Source organism: Vipera ursinii (assembly GCF_947247035.1).
Source record: "Vipera ursinii genome assembly, chromosome: 15".
In the NCBI taxonomy this organism is placed as follows: domain Eukaryota; kingdom Metazoa; phylum Chordata; class Lepidosauria; order Squamata; family Viperidae; genus Vipera; species Vipera ursinii.
This window is the reverse complement of record NC_139528.1, coordinates 158903-176362: the sequence shown is the minus strand read 5'-3', so window position 1 is coordinate 176362 and position 17460 is coordinate 158903. Positions and strand designations below refer to the sequence as shown.

The 17460-nt window shown below is 54.7% G+C and overlaps 1 protein-coding gene across 1 annotated transcript in view; it reads left to right on the top strand.

Moving 5' to 3' along the window:
* The window catches only part of KIRREL1 (kirre like nephrin family adhesion molecule 1), a 29286-nt gene extending 15767 nt beyond the window's left edge, over positions 1-13519 (top strand). The window contains exons 2-15 of the mRNA XM_083374744.1: positions 4126-4275; positions 5084-5233; positions 5545-5702; positions 6556-6706; positions 6932-7037; positions 7162-7310; positions 7437-7564; positions 7761-7887; positions 8057-8157; positions 8282-8480; positions 8885-8992; positions 9384-9523; positions 9968-10045; positions 10420-13519. Coding sequence (XP_083230870.1) covers positions 4126-4275; positions 5084-5233; positions 5545-5702; positions 6556-6706; positions 6932-7037; positions 7162-7310; positions 7437-7564; positions 7761-7887; positions 8057-8157; positions 8282-8480; positions 8885-8992; positions 9384-9523; positions 9968-10045; positions 10420-10884 — 2210 coding nt within the window. The 3' untranslated portion in view covers positions 10885-13519. The remainder of the gene's footprint in view (positions 1-4125; positions 4276-5083; positions 5234-5544; positions 5703-6555; positions 6707-6931; positions 7038-7161; positions 7311-7436; positions 7565-7760; positions 7888-8056; positions 8158-8281; positions 8481-8884; positions 8993-9383; positions 9524-9967; positions 10046-10419) is intronic.
* Positions 13520-17460: the final 3941 nt, after the last annotated feature.

Sequence of the window (17460 nt, the reverse complement as noted above, 5' to 3'; positions counted from 1 at the left end):
ATGAGAACTGGCGAGGAGGGCTGCCCGGCGGCACCAGCTTGCCAAGAGGGGCTTTGGCTCAGGGCTGCCACACACAAAGTGCGCGATCCCAGACGGTCAGAGCACCGAGACCCTGCCAGACCCAAGTGGGACCCTCACTCAAGCCAGGGAGTGGCTGGGGAAACCTTCTCTGCCTGTCTTTCTGGGGTGCTGGGATTGGAAACAGTCTCCCAGCAACATTTACGGTCATTTTCAGGAGTTTAACACATCTCCCTACAGTTTTGGGGGCCCCTCTGGATTTATTGTATGGTTTTTAGTGGTGCCACTTGACTAGAAGAAAGTTCTTGAGAAGCTGCAAAGTTCTCTGCAGCGATGATATGATCAGGATACTAAAATGGCCTACACTGCAGGGTGAGTGCAGGGCTTCCCCAAGGCCAGAGGGCAGCCCTCTCGGGCATCCCCTGAGACCTTCCATTCAGAGGCTGAGATGCTAGAAGGGTCCCACAGCCCAGATTAACCCGCCTGCGAATATCCTGGGATTGGGAATCTAACCCTCACTGGGCTCTTTCCTGGGTAATTGACAATCCCCCCCTTTTTTTTCTCCTCCATCAATTTGAATACCCTTGAACAGAGATTAGACAATCCCTTTCAAGGTGGTGGTTTTTAGTTTAATGTCTGGAGCAGTCATTGTGGTTTGTAAACTGTGATTTAGGGCTCCTCATTCCATGTGAACGCTGCCGGCTTTTCTTCCTTCGCCAGCAGACCTGACAAGGTGGGCGTGCCAACCAGGTCAGCATTTGAGGGCAGCCAGGAGCCAGGTTTGCAAACAAGGAGCCAGCCGGTCAGAGTAAGGGCGCCCCTTGGAGACCCCCATACAGAGAGTGCCTGCCAGACAGATGCAGGAAGAGCCGCTTCCCTGGCACACGACGGGTAACGGCTCCGACGTGAACTTTGATGTTGCCAAATCTTGATGTCTGGCTGCTTCTGGAGGTTGCCGAGACAATCCCGTCGTCTTTTGCAGCTTTTGTGCCTGTCAAAACCCCTCCCTCTTTCCTCTTTCCATTCCCCAGACCTAAATTTGTTCCCCGTCAGTTAGTTGGCAGATCTTTGTTCGTCTCATTTGCTGCTTTGAACGCGAGTCGGCTGTCTTGTTTCCACTTTTCCAGGGCTGGAGAAATGCTTTTGGCGGAGTGAGTGGGCTGGGGGGGGGGCAAGGGAGTCTAAGGAGCCGTTTCCAGCCAGCCATCAAACATACCGCAGCGCCCCTGGCAGGTTAGGTGGGGGGGCTTTGTAGCAGATGGGCAGCCCCTCAGTGCTGCTTAACATCCTGGGGGGGGCTCAAGGAGGCAAACTGGAGCTGGGGGGAGAGCAGTTTGTCCTGTCCCTGGGTGGCTCTCCTTCGCGCCCAGCCCTCCCCTCCCAAATTCACACACAGCCGCCTCTTTTGTGCCCAAGGGAGGGCATTTCGCAGGACCCTCCCCCTCCTCTCCAAAATACTGTTTTACTTCCATGTTCCTTGGAGGACACAATGCATAGGTTGCTTTTACGGAGGGAGGGAGGGAGGGAGCGGCTTGGGGGAAAGGCTTAAATTCAAAAGAGGGGGAGGAAACGCAGGGAAGGAAGAAAAGGCGATAGAAACCCAAAGTCTGAGCAGGGAGATTCAGTTCCTTCCGAAAGCGGTTGGTGGAAATGAAAGGCTTTCCTTTGGGCCCTGCTTTAACAGCCAGCGGCTCTCACCAGCCTTCCTGTTGATAAATGGAGGGATGGGCTTGAGGCAAGCCCCCTTTGCTTGGCTCTAGAGCTGCCGTTAGTCTTCCTCAGCTGGGAGCGGCTGGGCCCCTTCCCTCCCCCTCTCCCCGCCTGGAGGAAGGAGGGAAGGCATCTTTTTGCCCCCCAGGTGTTCACCCCAACCCAATGGGGCACTTGACCTTCGAAGCCCTGTGTGATCCATGCGATTGAAACTCCGTTGTCAATGGCTGCCAGCCACCTTCGTCTTGCGAGAGGATGGGAGTTGTAGTCCATTAGCATCTAGAGGCTCAGCCTCCAGCACTAGCTGCTGACCCACTTTCTGCAGCTCCATCCAGGACTCAGTATCTGCTGGGCATCCCCAAATCTTGGCTTCAGGCAGCCTGTGACGACGTCCCTGTTGTCCTTTCCTGCATCCCAAGAAAAAGCCCCAAGAGACAAGTGTCCAAGAGGCCCAGGGACGGCAGGGCTCCTGGCAAGGCAAGTGCCTGACAGAGGGGCAGCTGGGACCAAGTACCATGAATCATCCCTCTCACTTTTGGAGAAGGAGGCAGAACAAGACCAGCGTTTTAAGCTGCTGTGCTCTGGGGAAGGGCAAGGCCTTCAGTGATTGGGACTGAACTGGCACAGGGGGAGCCCATACCCCCTACCCCCTCTTTCTCCAGCCCCCTACTTCTTCTTTCTCCAAAGGGCCTGGGATTTCCAGCCTCTCCTGGGAAGGGGGATGGGTCTGGGTCCCCTGAAGCGGCTGAGTACTTTGGAGACCCAGCTGGCTAGGCTAGAAGGCAACTCCAGAAGGGGGAAGTGCTCACCCATTTTTCTGGTTTGCTCCTAACCATGTGGAGATGGTTTTCCCAAAAATTTTATTCCCAGTTTCCAGATTGGGAGGAATGTTGCAGCCTCCAAGTCCAGTCCTCTCTCCCACCAGGCAGGCAGCTGTTTTTCTTGCACCCCACAAACCCTGCCACAGTTTGCCCCTGATCTGGGGCCAAGTGCCAAGCCAGGCATTGAGGGAGGCGTAGGCGCTCCAGGAGGAGAGGGGCTGTGAGGGAAGGGGGCTCTTGGCCCCACAAATATTTTCTCTCCATACACAAATTATTTCTTGTGACGTGTGCTGGCATTTTTTTCCTTCCTGGCTCAACAATCAATAGGACTGCAGCTCTTTCTCTTATCTGGAGAGAAGTGACAGCAACCTTAAATGAAATCTCTGCAGTGCCTGCTTATCATGACTATCACCTTTTCCCAGCCGCTCTGCCTCAGTGGGTGTGCACACCTGTGCTCACACCGTGCGTGCGGCTGTGGCGAGGGGGAGGCAGAGTCTTGCCAGGATTCAGAAGATAACACCACCCTGCAAGTTTTAAGCGTGCACATCGCAGCAGCCCTGCCAAGTAGACACAGTCATTCCTGTTGTGTATTGTCATTTATAAAAGTGTTATTCAGTTTTCTGAGTGGTTTTGTTGCTGCTTTTAAATCAAGTCAGTACAGACAGGATAACAAAGAAGCAGAGAGAGGCAAGTAGGGACCAGCCTTTGTCAAACTGTTCAGTGGGTTTGGCTTCCCTCCTGAGGATGGAAAAGGGGGATGCCCAAGGGATCCTCTGCTGGGGGGGCATGGGGGGGAGTTGGCTTGAGGGCCCCAAGGGACCCTCTCCTGGGGGGTTGCCTTGGGGCCCTAGGCTTTGGATGCCAAGAGCAAAAGATGGATGCCTTGCGTGTCGGAGTATTTACGGATGTTGCAGTCAAACTCTTTAGTGGTTTTGCTAGCACTGCTGAGTTGATTTAAAGCTGTGCCTGGAATTGGGGGCGTTCAGTCATGTATTTTGGGTGCCAGAAAGTGCCTCCTGTGTCTGTCATTCCCCCCCCTTAATTGTGCCATGTTCTCAATGCTCTGGGGCTGCAAGAGAAGCCTTTGGCTGGTTAATCCATTGACTGGAAACCCGCCCCCCCTTATTTTTTTTTTAAAAAATCAAACTTGGAAGGAAACACCAATTAATTAGGTGACAAATTTGTAACAAATTAATGATTATTTCAACAAATCCTTCAGAAAAGAAGAGGCTCCCCCAGATGGTGGATACAAATAGTAAAGAGGAGTTCCTGGGGGGGGGAGTTTGGGGGAGAGGAGAGGAAAGCAGTCCTGCTTTGAGGGGTGGCCCTCCTGGATCTCGGAGCTTCAGCTGGTGCCACGGAGCCCTGAGGGACTGAGCGAACCTCTGCGGTCCTGAAATCCACAGGGACTCACCTTGACTGTGGCTCACAAAGGAGGTTCCTGAGGCTCTTCTGCTTGTCGCCATCCTCAGCCTCTCTCAGGCGGACTGCCACTGTTCATGGCAGTTCTGCAGATCCAATTCCCATGAATTGTTGCAGAAGAACTCAGCCCACCCTGTTCTCCCCCTCCCCTCAGTCCTCCAGACCCGCTTCATCGAGGAACCGGAGGACCAGACGGTGGTTGCCGGGCAGAAGGGAGTCCTGTCCTGTGTGGTGCTGAACTACTCCGGGATCGTCCAGTGGACCAAAGATGGCCTGGCTCTGGGGATGGGACAAGGCCTCAAAGGTGGGACTCTCTTCCCAGCACATCTTCTCTGGAAATTGTCCGCCTCCCACCCTTGCCCACCCCCTGCCCGCCAGAAGGCATCATCTCTGAAAATGCCAGCTGCCCTCAGGGACAGCGCTGGGGGCGTCCTCCCCCCTCCCAGCATCAGCTGGCCTCCTTCCAAGGGGCTTCGCTCCGGGCAGCCCAACAGCGCCACCTCTCCAGCACAGAGCACCGAGGACGGACACCCCCCTTCATTTGCCGCCTCTTATTAATTAATGTGGCAGTTTTCCGTGATTTTTTATTCTGCAGACGTCTGCCTAGCCTGCTTTCATTCCTCACAAGTGATCATCCACCATTTAAGACACTCAAATTTTACAGCAAGGTGACCCAACTCAATGCAGAAGAAAAGGCTGCTTTGGGAGCCTGTTGCACTCCTTGCCCTGTATTTCGTGGGGTGGGGCAATTTGCTGGGTGGGGCCATTGACCCCCCATCTCTTGGCCACTGGGAATGGCCCCACACTCCCCCCACTTTGTCCCCCTAAGGACAAAGTTTACCTTCTGCCATTGACTGACGAGGCCTGGGCTATGTTCAGTCCAAATCTTGCAGAGGGTGCAGGGGGAGGGGATGGAGTATCCCCCCCCCAGATCTGTGGTGGAGACAGGGCTACCCCACAGACTTCCCCTTCTCAGAGCAGAAGGACATTGCTACAGGCAAATGGCAGAGTTTGTAAGTGGGCAGCCAGTGGCTTTGCAGAGCTTCGCCAAGCCCAGGCAGGGTGATGCCAGCTGGGCACCTGGCCCCACTCACCTGCCTCTCCCTCCTCAGCCTGGCCACGTTACCGGATCATCGGGGCGACGGATTCTGGCCAGTTCAATCTGGAGATCACCGACGCAGCTCTCTCCGACGATGCCTTATACGAATGCCAGGCCACAGAGGCTGCCCTGCGATCACGGCGTGCCAAGCTAACAGTCCTCAGTGAGTGGGGGAGGTTCCCTCTTGGAAAAACATGGCTGGAGCCTCAGCAACCTGGTCCCTCCTCCCCTCCTGCTGCCTCCCTGTCCCACGTTCTCAAGTTGCGTCCCCCGATCCTTCGTTAATAGCTATCGTGGCCAGGGACACTCCCAGTGACTCTCTTCCAGACACTTGAGTGCTTTCTAAACAGAATGAGGAATGGGGGTGCCTGTTATCTCCCTGCTTTTCCCATTGGGGGCTGGAGGCTCTGCCCAAGTGTTGAGCTTCTATTCAGGATCCTGACCTGTGGCTAGCTCTGTCTGCTTCCCTTGCAGTTCCTCCTGAAGACCCGGTGATTGATGGGGCCCCTGAGATCTTGCTCCGTGCGGGCACACCGCACAACCTCACCTGCCGGGCGCAAAATGCCAAGCCCGCGGCCACAATCGTCTGGCTCCGCGATGGGTTGCCACAGTCCGAGGCCGCTACTGCAACGGTACGCTGGGCGACGTCGGTGGGAGGGCTGCTTGGGGTCTGCAGGTACCGTGAGGAAACCGATCCCCAGACACCATGAGGGGCCAAGATCTGCCATGGAAGCCATGCAGAATCCAAGCCTGCCCAACCCACTGCCCCTCGGGCGTATCAAACTGCAGCTCCCCTAATTCCCAGCCTCTCTCGAGTGTTCAGAGGCATTGCAGTTTTCAGCCTCTGTGCCTGCAGTGCCTTGTGCGAAGGGCGAATCCTGCTCAGCTGCAAATGGTTTCTCTCCACCTGCTCTTTCCTCCTGGGAGTGCTTTCCTCCTCCTCCCCCAATTCTTACTTCATTTCCACCAAAATCCAGAATAACCGTCCCACTGGCAGCGCTGGCAGCCTCCTCGCTCTGGCGAGGCTGTTTTTCACTCATTAATCCCCAAGCAGTTTATGGTGCATTGACATTAATTTGGGCAACCTCGTTGGGTATTTAATAGGCATGGCTGGAATGCTTTGGTTCCAGGCTAATTTGATTGGTGCAGTTACCCCCAGATTCAGGGCAGGGCACGTTGAGGGTTGCTGCCACCAGAGCAGGTTTCTCTGCTGGGAATCTTTCTAACAAAAGGCTGTGTTGCTGCTTCAGTTCTGGCACCCGTGCAGAAACCTCCCTTGGGGACACCAGAGAACATTCTGGGGTCCTTTATACGGGGGGAGGGGTGGCACCTTATTCACGAGAGCCCAGCCAACATCCTGAGGGCAGGGAGGGAACCTGTGTACGGCTCAGCCGTGCTTTTCTGACGAGGAGAGAGTTGCGGTCTCAGTTCTGACGGCTCCCCTTGGCCGTGTCCCCAGACTTTCAGCTTCTGTTGCCTCTCCAGGAAGTCTTAATGGATGGAAAGAGAGAGACCACCATCAGCCAACTGCTCATCACACCCACCGACCTGGACATTGGGAGAGTCTACGTGTGCCGTTGCAGCAACGACGCCATCCCTGCGGGCAAGGAGGCCTCCATCAAGCTCAACGTTCACCGTAAGGAGCTGCACTTTATGACCAGCTGGTGTGTGACAGCCTAGTGGTAGACCCCTTGGCAAAATTTGGCAAAAGAGGATGCCAACAGCATTGGCATGTAGGATGCAGAGGAAGAGCTTGATGGGGTCAAGAAATCTGGGGGTGCTGCTCCCAACTGGTGGTCAGTTCAAAGAAAAGAAGTAGCCATCGGCTACATGGCTGTTAACCGTTCCTTCTGCGTGGCAGATCCTCCAACGGTGACGCTGTCCATTCAGCCACAGACGGTGCAGGAAGGAGAAAGAGTCACCTTCACCTGCTTGGCCAGTGCCAATCCAGAGATCAAAGGCTACAGGTGAGCTAGGCACTGACCAGGTGGGAACGATGGACCTCCGGACCCTCACCTGCTCTTGCACGGAGGTTCTTCTGACTCCCCCCATGCTTGGCCTGATGGGATATCTCTTCTCGAATCCTGCCAGGTGGGCCAAAGGCGGAATGATTATCGAGGACGCCAAGGAGAGCAAATATGAGACGCAGGTGGATTACACCTTCTTCACAGAGCCTGTCTCTTGCGAAGTGCGCAACGACGTGGGCAGCACCAACGTCAGCACCCTGGTGGACGTCCATTGTGAGTGGGGGGCATAGCTGCCAAGGCTGAGATGAGAGGACCCCAAAGCCTTTGGTCGCCACCTGGGGCCCTTGAGGGAAGAGGGGGCACTTCCGTACCATCTCTTACCCTGCTCTCCTCTGCCAGTCGCTCCTCGCATCGTGGTGGATCCAAAGCCCCTGACCACTGATATTGGCTCGGATGTCACCTTGACCTGTGTATGGACTGGGAATCCTCCGCTGACCCTCACCTGGGCCAAGAAGGAATCCAACATGGTGTGTTCCCTCCTTGCCCTAGTGGACCAGATTGGTGTGTGTGTGGCCAGCAACCTTCAGCTCCAGTTTGGGATGGGGCGTTGCACCCATGTCTTGACTGGGTTTTCTCAGGAGGAAGGGAGGGAAAGTGCTGCGCCATGTTGGACTGCTCTCTCTCCCCCCTCCAAAGGCATCCTGCATCTTTTTTCACCCCCAGATACTCGGCAACAGCAATCAGCTGTACCTCAAGTCTGTCACGCAGGCAGATGCAGGGCTGTATGTCTGCAAGGCCATCGTGCCACGGATCGGGGTGGGCGAGCGCGAAGTGGCCCTTGTTGTCAATGGTGAGCGAAAGCAGGGAAACCCCCTCACCAACTGGGCCCAGCTGCGGGTGGCAGCTGCTTTGGGCCCAGAGAGGAGGGGAGGCTGCTGACCACTTCAGCTGGCCCTCCTGGGTCTTTGTCTGTCTTGGTCTCCTAACACCTTTTCTGTCCTTCCTCCATGTCTTTCCAGGTCCGCCGATCATCTCCAGCGATTCCATCCAGTACGCTGTGCGGGGAGACCGAGGGAAAGTGGAATGCTTCATTGGGAGCACGCCCCTCCCCGACCGAATCGTGAGTCCTGAGGGCAGCGTGAAGATACTGGCTTGGCGCAGGATGTATTTAGGGCTCTTGAAGGAGACCCGCCTGGCTGGCGGATGGGTGGATGTCAAGAGCTGTTTCCTCTTCTCTCTCGAAGGCCTGGGGCTGGAAGGAGAACATCTTGGAGACGGGGACCTTGGAGCGCTACACCGTCGAGCGGAGCAACACGCGTGACGGGGTGCTCTCCACCCTCACCATCAACAACGTGATGGAGGTGGATTTCCAGACACGCTACAACTGCACCGCCTGGAATGCCTTCGGTCCACGGACAGCCATCATTCAGTTGGAGGAGAAAGGTGGGCAGTCAGAAGGGGGGAGCTGGCAAGTGCCAGGAAGGCCTCTCACTAGCTTTCATGGCCAGCGGCTGCCCTTGTGCCCCAGGGAAGGCCAGTGTGTGTGGGGGGGGTGGGCGGAAGTGGGGGTTGAGTGTGCAAATTCTGCGGTCCTCTGCCCATTCCAGTTCCAGGTAACCTCCTGCCCGTTGGGGGTGCTGCTGGGTTTGAAGGCTGCTGCCAATTCTGACAGCCAGGAGGTTCCTCTTGGGTTTCTCGCTAATGGGGCTGGTGCTGCCCCTCTTTGCTTGCTGTTCCCCACCCCCCGCAAGGAGATGGCATGGCTTTGACTCAGAGGTAAAAGGACAAAGTCTCAACGTGTCAAAGCTTGACTGATCCTTGGAGAGAGCCATTTTCCCCTTTTGCAGAAGTTCTGCCCGTGGGCATAATTGCCGGTGCCACCATTGGAGCTGCTATTTTGCTCATCTTCTGCTTCATCGCGCTGGGCTGTTTCCTGTACCGACGTCGCAAAGGGAGTGAGTGTCTGGTGTGCATGGGATAATTGGGGCACGATCTGCTTTACAGAGGGCCAACTGGTATTTATTAAGCAGGGTACTGCTCCTAGCTGGGGAAGCTCCATTTACTCATTTGGCTGAAACTCAGTTTCCTACACTGCCTTTTCAAGCCGAGCCCAGGGAGGACTATCTGCTTCCTAAGCTCTTCCTAAGCTCTTTCCGGGGCACATCAGATGAGACCTTGGGCTTTTTATTCCCCTAGGAAAATTGGTTGGGAACTCTTCCGGTCCCTCGGCACAAGAACCGTCCTTGAGGGAAGCATAGCTTAGCGCTGGTGGCTCAGCCCGAGAAATCCCTGGGGTTCTCCTCCTGCCGGGAATCAAAAATGCCCTGAGTTTTCTCTCTTGCCCAGGCCGAAAGGACGTGACCCTGCGTAAGCTAGACATCAAGGTGGAGACGGTGAACCGGGAACCCCTGACGCTGCACACGGACCGCGAGGAGGACACGGCCAGCGTCTCCACTGCAACGCGGGTTATGAAAGCCATTTACTCGGTGAGGGGGCCTCCACACCCAAAAGCCTGAGGGGGGACCTGCTCACTGCCATTCCTTCTTTAGCTCAACTACTGGCTGGGTCAGAAGGCATGCAAGTCATGTTTTTCTCTTGGCCCTTTTGACATTATGGCTCAGATTGAGGAGACGGTGGGAGTGTTTGTGGCTGGGAATGTGTTGAGGGTTATGGGTGAGCTGTGGGAGGTGGTATCAGAGAGAGAGAGAGAGAGAGAGAGATCAATGGAGCAAAGAGACGTGGTGAGCCTGACAGGCTGATGACCTAACACAAACTCCCTGGGAAACTGCTGGGCTGTAGGATTTCCTCAGGATGCCCACAAGAGAGTCATAGGGACAGAATGGTACTTTGGGATGTTGCAAAGCACGACAACCAGGTATTGCCTGGCTGAAGTTTGGGTCTTTCCCTGTCCCCCCATCTGCCTCCTGCAGTCCTTCAAGGACGACGTGGACCTGAAGCAGGACTTGCGTTGTGACACGGTGGACACACGGGAAGAATACGAGCTGAAGGTGAGAGGGAGGCCTGCCTTGCAGGGAGGGAGCCAGGCGCTCTGCCATGGGGCAGCCCAGGAGTGTTTGTACGGGGGGGGGGCTGCAGTCCATTGCCTGCGGTGGAACCTGGAAGAGTTTGGGCCTTTTCTTTGGGCTCCCAGGGCCCTTGTTGCTGTGAGGCAGAAGAGCTCCACTGAGGGCCTCAGAGGCCCTCCCTCCAGCCAGTGGCATCTACAGCAGCAGTCAAATGCTTGAGGGGGGGCTCCCACTGCCAGGCAGAGCTTTGCTTCTGGAGGGGTTTTCCTTTCCTCTTTTCATTCTTTGTGTTCGGCAGTGATTGTGAAGCTGCCATGTAAACAGCTGCTGCATTTCTCTCCTGGTTGGTCCTCCAGGATCCCACCAATGGCTACTACAACGTCCGTGCCCACGAGGACAGGCCGTCTTCCCGCACGGTGCTCTACACAGACTACCGCGCCCCTGGCCCGGCTCGCTACGATGGGCGGCCGTCTTCACGCCTCTCCCATTCCAGCGGCTACGCTCAACTTAGCAGCTACGGCCGCGGCCCTGCCTCTGACTACAGTGGAGACCCGGTCCCGGGACCCACACCGGGCACGGCCACTGCCGACACGGCCAGCCAGCTGTCGTACGAAAACTATGGGGGTCATTCGGGCTTTCCCCCAAGTGCCAGCTATGCCACCTACCGCCTAGGCTACAGCCAGCCTCCTCCGCCCACCCTGGACCGGGCAGCCTATGACACATACGACCCCCTGGGAAAGTACACCACATCAACCCGTTTTTCGTACAGCTCCTCAGATTATGGGCAGCGTTTCCAGCAGCGCATGCAGACTCATGTCTGAAGTGTTGCATCCTGATGGGTGCAGGTACCTCGTGACTGCCCCCTGATATTCAGGGGGCTCTTTCCCTCTCCCCCTCCCCAGCCTCTTTCCAGGCTGGACTTGTGGACAATGCAGAGCGTGGCACCTGCTGCCCAGTTGAGGATAATGCGGTGGCCACCGGTCCAGCTGCTCCTTTGCAGTTTCTTCCTTGCTGCTTTAACTCTCTGATGGTTCTTTTATGAGGCTACAGATTCTCCAGATGCCTCATCCTCAAGGGCTCCCCCTTTCCTCTTTGCAAAAGAGAGATAAGTGGGGAGGGCAGTGGAGCCCCCACAGAGCAGTAATTATCTCCATCCTGCCTCTGTTGAAACTCATTCTCCATCTTACCCACAGAAGAGGCATCCATTGGCAGCCCCAGGCAAAAACAGCGGGCAGCCTTCCACTCATTGCATTAACAGGAGGCCAGCCCAATTCGGTACAGTAAGGCCTAGCGGTTGGAGGTAGCCACCAAATAGGGGGCATCGGTTGAGTTTCAGCCGTTTTTTTGGAGAAGCCAGGATCAGGCCGGCCTTGGGTGCAACAGCTGCCTCCTTAAACCCCCTCTTAAGAGAACTGGTTTGCACTTGGGGTGACGCCGGCTGGGAATGATCAAAACTGAAGTCCGCATCCCTTCTGGACCCCCCTTTGCTGAAGGTGATGGAGTGAAAGTGTTGCCCAGCTGGACCATAGCTGTGCATTGTGCAAATTTTGGTACGAAATGGACTCCTTGGGAGCGATTCCTCCCCCCCTTCCACTTTCAGGAAGGTGTTCATAAAACCTGCACCCTGTGTGGCTCCTGGACAGGCAGTTATGAGGGGGCAGGACGGGGCTGCTCTCAGGTGCCCCCACCCACCCACCCACAAGAGGGTCTCAGCCCCAAGCGAACCTGCCTGCCAGTCAGGAGGCCTTTTCAAGATGTGGCACTGTGGGTCCCTCCCCCAAGCCTGGAGGAAGCCTCTTCTGCACCCTCCCCCCACCCTCTTGCTTGAGCCCCCTCCTCTGGGGCAGCCTGGTTGCAGGAGGAGGAGGAGGCCCCTGCTGGAGACTGGCCTTTGGGTGGGAGGGCAGTGCTGGGCACACCCTCCACTCTCCCACATGGCCACATCCTGAGTGGCAAGATCTTAGAGGCCTGTCTCATCCCCGGCAGGAGGGATCATGGCTTCTTTCCGTCTCTGGCCTGGACCCCCAGCTGCTGCAGAGGGCTGGTAAAAGCATCCTGTAGGTCGTTGTGTGTCTGTGCAGACATTTCACCCCCACCACCATTGTCCTGTCCTCCTTGCTAGGGGGTGACTGCAAGCCCTTCGGTCTCCTGTGCCTTAAAACTTGCTCTGGTGCACCCACTAAGAAGGCAAAGCAAGTCGGAGGAGGGGGCTCCTTGGCACAGTTCATATCTCAGGTGTATAGTAGGACACATAACTAGGAATCCACCTCTCCCCCCCCCCCCTTTCCAAATCAATGGTACCAATCTCCTTTGCATGCTGCCTATTCTGGTACTCTGGAGCCCTCTGCACTGGCCTGGGAACATTTCTCTGAAGAAGTGCGTTGAGACAGCGCCCTCTTCTGGCTGATTCTGGGAAGTGTTGTCTCTTGCTGCAGCCTAGTGGATGTTGGTGCAATTTGGGGTCCCGCTTCATCAGTCCCCTGCCACCCCCAGTGCAATGGGGCTGGAAAATCCAGGAAATGCCTCCGTTGGATTTAAGGGCACTTTCCAAGGGGTGTTTGCAGTGCTTCTTTCTAAGATTATCAGGGTGCCCCCTTTAGAGGCACCTTCTGCTCTGCTCTCCTCGGGGAACAAGAGAAGTGAGATTGGTGGTTCAGGGTGCAAAATCTACCAGTACTGCTGCTCATGTTGCACTTCTCCCATCTCTCCTGGAGAGGGTGAGGGAGGTGCAGATCGGTCTCACGTTGCAACTTGCAGGGAAGTTGCTGTATGCTGAGTTGGGCACCTGAGCCATCCGCCCCACCTCCCTTTTTCGCCAGAGGTGCCAGGAATGGAGCTCCTGCAGCATCTGCCCTCTGCTCACCAGGAAGCGGGGAGATAGGAGAGTTGAAGAGGGGGGACAGGGCTCTGCGCCAAAAGCAACAAGATAGCCCACCAATTCTAAGCCCGTGGCTGCATTCACACAACCCGCCATGCGCATAGCCTCATTCCTGAATGAGCCCATTCCCATTCTCAGTTTGAAAGGCCCAACAGCCTGGGTTCGTACAAATTGCTTGCAAGCAAATCAGCATTAACATTAGCCAAGCTTGCCATGTATGAATGCAACTGCTGGATCCTCAACGGTCGTGTGAACGCAGGTAGTCTCAGCCATCATTCAAAAGGAGACGGTGCCTCCCTCCCTGCTCTCTTCCACCACCACCACCCACTTCATGGACATCCAGAATTTGAGCAATAACTAATTACAGCTCCAAAATGGGCTTTGCAGTCAGAGCGCATGGGCCCCTCTGAATCTTTGGGCACCAGGTGGGTGAGAGGGTGCCCCCAGCGTGTTTTCTCTCTCTCTCTCCCCCCCCCGAGACATACATTCGTGATTGATAACTTCCTTCCCTCACCTCATTTTTTAAGAAAAAAATGTTCCTTTTCTCATTCTTAAAAATATGTACTATATTTTTAGTCTCAAACACAATATATTATATATAAATATATATTTAATTTTTATATATATAAAGATAAATGTTTAAAAAAAATGGGACGTGTTCTCTCTTTTGATACAAACTGTGTGGTACAAAGTTCGAGGTGGCTGAGAGCAGCCAACCCAGCATCTGCCAGAGAAGGTTACCCTGAATGCAGGAGGAACTGGTGTGTGTGTGTGTGTGTGTGTGTGATCTGAATGCAGGAGGAACGGGGGGGGGGCTTTGATCTGGATAGCATGAATTAAAACTTCCTTTGCAAAATGGTTCAAGGTGCTGCTTTGCTTATTTTTCTCAAGCGCCCCCATTATAAGCCTCCTTCACATTACCTTCAATTCCCTCTGCTTTTAGGAGGAGGGGGGGTGACTCCAGCCCTTTCTTCATTTGGGGAGGGCAAGGGCCCCTGCGTGCCTCCCTTTTAAGGCTCAGGAGCAATGGGAGCAACGCCAGCACCAGGCGAGGGAGGTTGTGGAACGGCGTCTTGAAAATGCTGCTTCTCCTTCCACTCTGGACCAGTTGGCCAGAGCTGAGGAGCGTGAAGAGGCCAAAGGGCCAAAATGGAGGAAACTGAGCTGCCCCTTTGTCACCTTGCTGTTTTTGTGAGAACGGGAGAGGGGAGAGAAGCCCACCAAGCAGTGGCACCACTGTGATTTATGGCTTTGCGAGGCTGATAATCAGCAATATTGTAGCTGCAGCAGGTTGGGTAGAGGCTAATCTTGCTCTCTTCACGCTGGTGGCAGTGATGATAAAGTGTGATTTGATTTCCTTTCCAATAAAGCAGCTAAAGATACACCTGGGAGCCTCTGGGAAGTGGGGCCTGGCTTGGCGCTGGGCACCCTCTAAGCAGCCTTGCTGGGTGTTGCAGCTCACCAAGCGTGGCCGCTTCCTGGCACCTGCCCGGCCTCACCTGGCACCGGCCCACATGCCTTGGCCCAGCATAGGCAGACACAGCCCTCGGCTGCAGGACATTCCGTTGCTGATATTTTGACTTGTGATTTAACCTGCAGAATGTGGGTGAGGAGCCTAATCTGAATACTAAGGAAGTGGCCCGTTACTGTAGTTGCTATTATAGTGTAGAAACTCCCCCTCCCATTCACAGCTGCCATTTTGGGGCCCCGTCTGCAGCCTCCCGTCCCTCCCTTCGGGCCAAAGGGAGGCTGGCCTTCCACATGCACCACTTCCCTCTCTCCTCCCTCAAACCTCTTTCATTCCTTCACTCTGCTCTATTGTTGGAGCAGCTGGGGAGGAAGAGCAGAATCACTGCCCTTATTTTGGGAGATGTTTGAAAGAAACACCCACGGGAAGGCCAAGGAAACTGCCCAAAGCAGGGAAGGCTTGCAGGTTGGGAATGAAGCAAACTGTTCTTGATCTTTCAGAGGGAGCCAGTTTAGGGGGAAGCAAGGCCCCCTCCTCCCCTCTGCACGAACGGCACTCCTGCCCAAAAGTGGAGCCTCAGGGAGCCTTTTCTGGCATTCCCAGCTGGGAGAAAGTCTGTGGCCGCGTTTAGAGGCAGGTCCCTGTCATCCATCTCTGCAGGACTCTGACGTACGGTGAATTTTTTTTCCTCTTTCCTTTTTACATTTTCCTATTGTGAGCAAATAGGCGCTTTTATTTGCTGAGCATGGCTTTTGCTGATCAGAACAATTTTTTTATGCAAAAGGAATAGCCTTTTTCTCACAAACCTCAATGTCACCTATTTTTGGAGCGTGAAGCACCAGTGCTGAAGGATAGCAGTTTAATTAAATCACAGGACAGCTCACATCAAGAGGCCATTAAATGCCTCTCCCCACCCCATGTTGCAAAGAAGATTATCAAATGAACGTTTTCTTTTCTGCAACATCCGTAGATTATCACTGCATAATTCTGAATCCGCATTAACTTCATTAGCTCAAGCCGAGGATGCCAAATCTGTGCCGGCCTCGGTGTCTGCCTCTCCCCGGGTGCCTGGGCTGCTTTTCTCCATGGCCACCCAGATGGGGCGAAGCGGTTCTGCAGGCTCGCAGACGGGGCCAAGGGAGAAGCCGCTCTCTTGCTTTGCAGTAGTCCAGCCCTGAGCAGTTCAAGGCCTCGAATTCTCCCTTTCCCATTTTTCCTCCTCTTCTTCTCACTTTTGTTTACCTAGTTTCTGCTGCATAGTTTTGCGATAGAGTTTAAATGAAGGGAAACATCTTGGTAGTAACTGCAATCGGTACTTTTTGTAACCATGTTTGACCTTGTTGTCATGTGTGCTACAATAGTTTAAACACTGAATTATTTGAAGAAATGACCCTCAAAAGGTGCCTTCAGCAGCTCTTCCCCTCATTTCCTGCAAGAGGGCCCAGGGACGGTCTGTGGTTGTCTGAAAGCAGGTGGGGCCTCGTAAGATGACAGCTCCTGGCCACCCTCCTCCCTAAAGGAGAGGGAGATTTTGCATGCAGCAGCCGGTCTCCAGCACTGCAGACAAACCCCCAAGTGAAGGCTTTCGGTCTGCTGCCCAACAGAGAAGGAGCCCCTTTGCTCCTGGAGGAGATTTGGGCTGGGGATGAAAGAAGCGCCTCTGGGCATTTGGGCACTGGCTGAAGGTTGCCCCCTCTTTGGGGAGTGGGAGGGAGACGTCTGCATCTTTGGTCTTGCTGAGTTCTTGCCCCAAATCGCTACCAAATGAATTTGTTGGGCGAGTCTGTTGGGCGAGTCTGACTTAGTGTGGCCTCTTATTTATTTAGGACTCTTAGAGGACACATTTTTCATTTAATTATCCCCTCTCTCTCAGGATTTCAGTCGTGCAGAAACAGAGGCTCCTTTTAATTAAGCAGGTGGATCCCGGAGCCTCGCAGAGCTGGTGCTAAAGAGGCCGTGGCAGGGCCAGAGGAGGGCGGGAGAGGCCGGGCCAGAGAGCCTCCGCTCAGAGGCCTGGGGAGAGGCGATTGCCATCTCCTGCACAAGAGGGACCCCTCGGGAGGAGTGGGTGCTTTGGGCTGGCCGTGGAAGGGCCCCCCAGCTCCATCATCTGCTGTGGGATCCGTTGTGTGGTTCCAGAGGAGGCAAAGGAGGAAGGGGCAGCATTCGTGGCACCCCTGGGCCACTCTGTTGGCTTGTGTCCTGCTAGCTTGGAGAGGCCCTTTGCAGAAAATGCCATTCCAGGGCTCGGAACGTGGTTCCCTTGTGGCTGTTGGATAGAGGCAGGGGAAGCACCCAGGCAGCCTGCTGTCCTGTGGCGAGTCGGCCAATGGCTGTAGGCAGGCAATCCAGGGCAGCAGAAGAACAAAGAGACATCACAACATTCAGGTGTGGAAAGACTATAAAGTCCACGTTTGGTGGGCACGCGTGTGCGTGCGCGCGCACATGTATTTTAAAATCACATGGCGGAAGAGAACTTGCGTGCGTGTCCAGGGCTGAGGGAGAAAAGATGTCGCTTGAACCCTAAGGGGCAGGCAGTTCCCTTCTGCTAAACAAATCCCTCATTTTATTGTTAGAGAAAAACAGCCTTCAGCCATTCCAGTTTTTCCTTATTTGTTTGCTTGATGGCAGTGCTGGATCTCTTGAAAGCTGCCTTTGAAGGAAAGCTCTGGAGGCAGACAGATCCTCCAGGACTCACTCCCAGGGAAGGCAAACCATCATTCCCTGATTAAACAATGATTAGATCCAAAGCTGGCAGGACTCAAGAGTAAAATTCCTCCGTGAGGGACCGTCTGTGGCCCTTAGCTCCCCTGGGGGCTAGGGAAGACATTCTGGCGTGAATCAACTTCTGTTCCTGGAATGGGGATTTGGGGAGAAAAAGGGGACACAAGCCCCTGCCTCATTCCTTTCCCCCTTTCATCAATCCCACCCTTTTTCCTGCAGGCATCTCTCTTCCTTTAAAAAAAATAGATATCTTCATGCAAATTCACAGTAAAATGAGTTGGCAAATAGTTTGACACACTTTGTTCTCTCTGTGTATCTTTTTCTTGC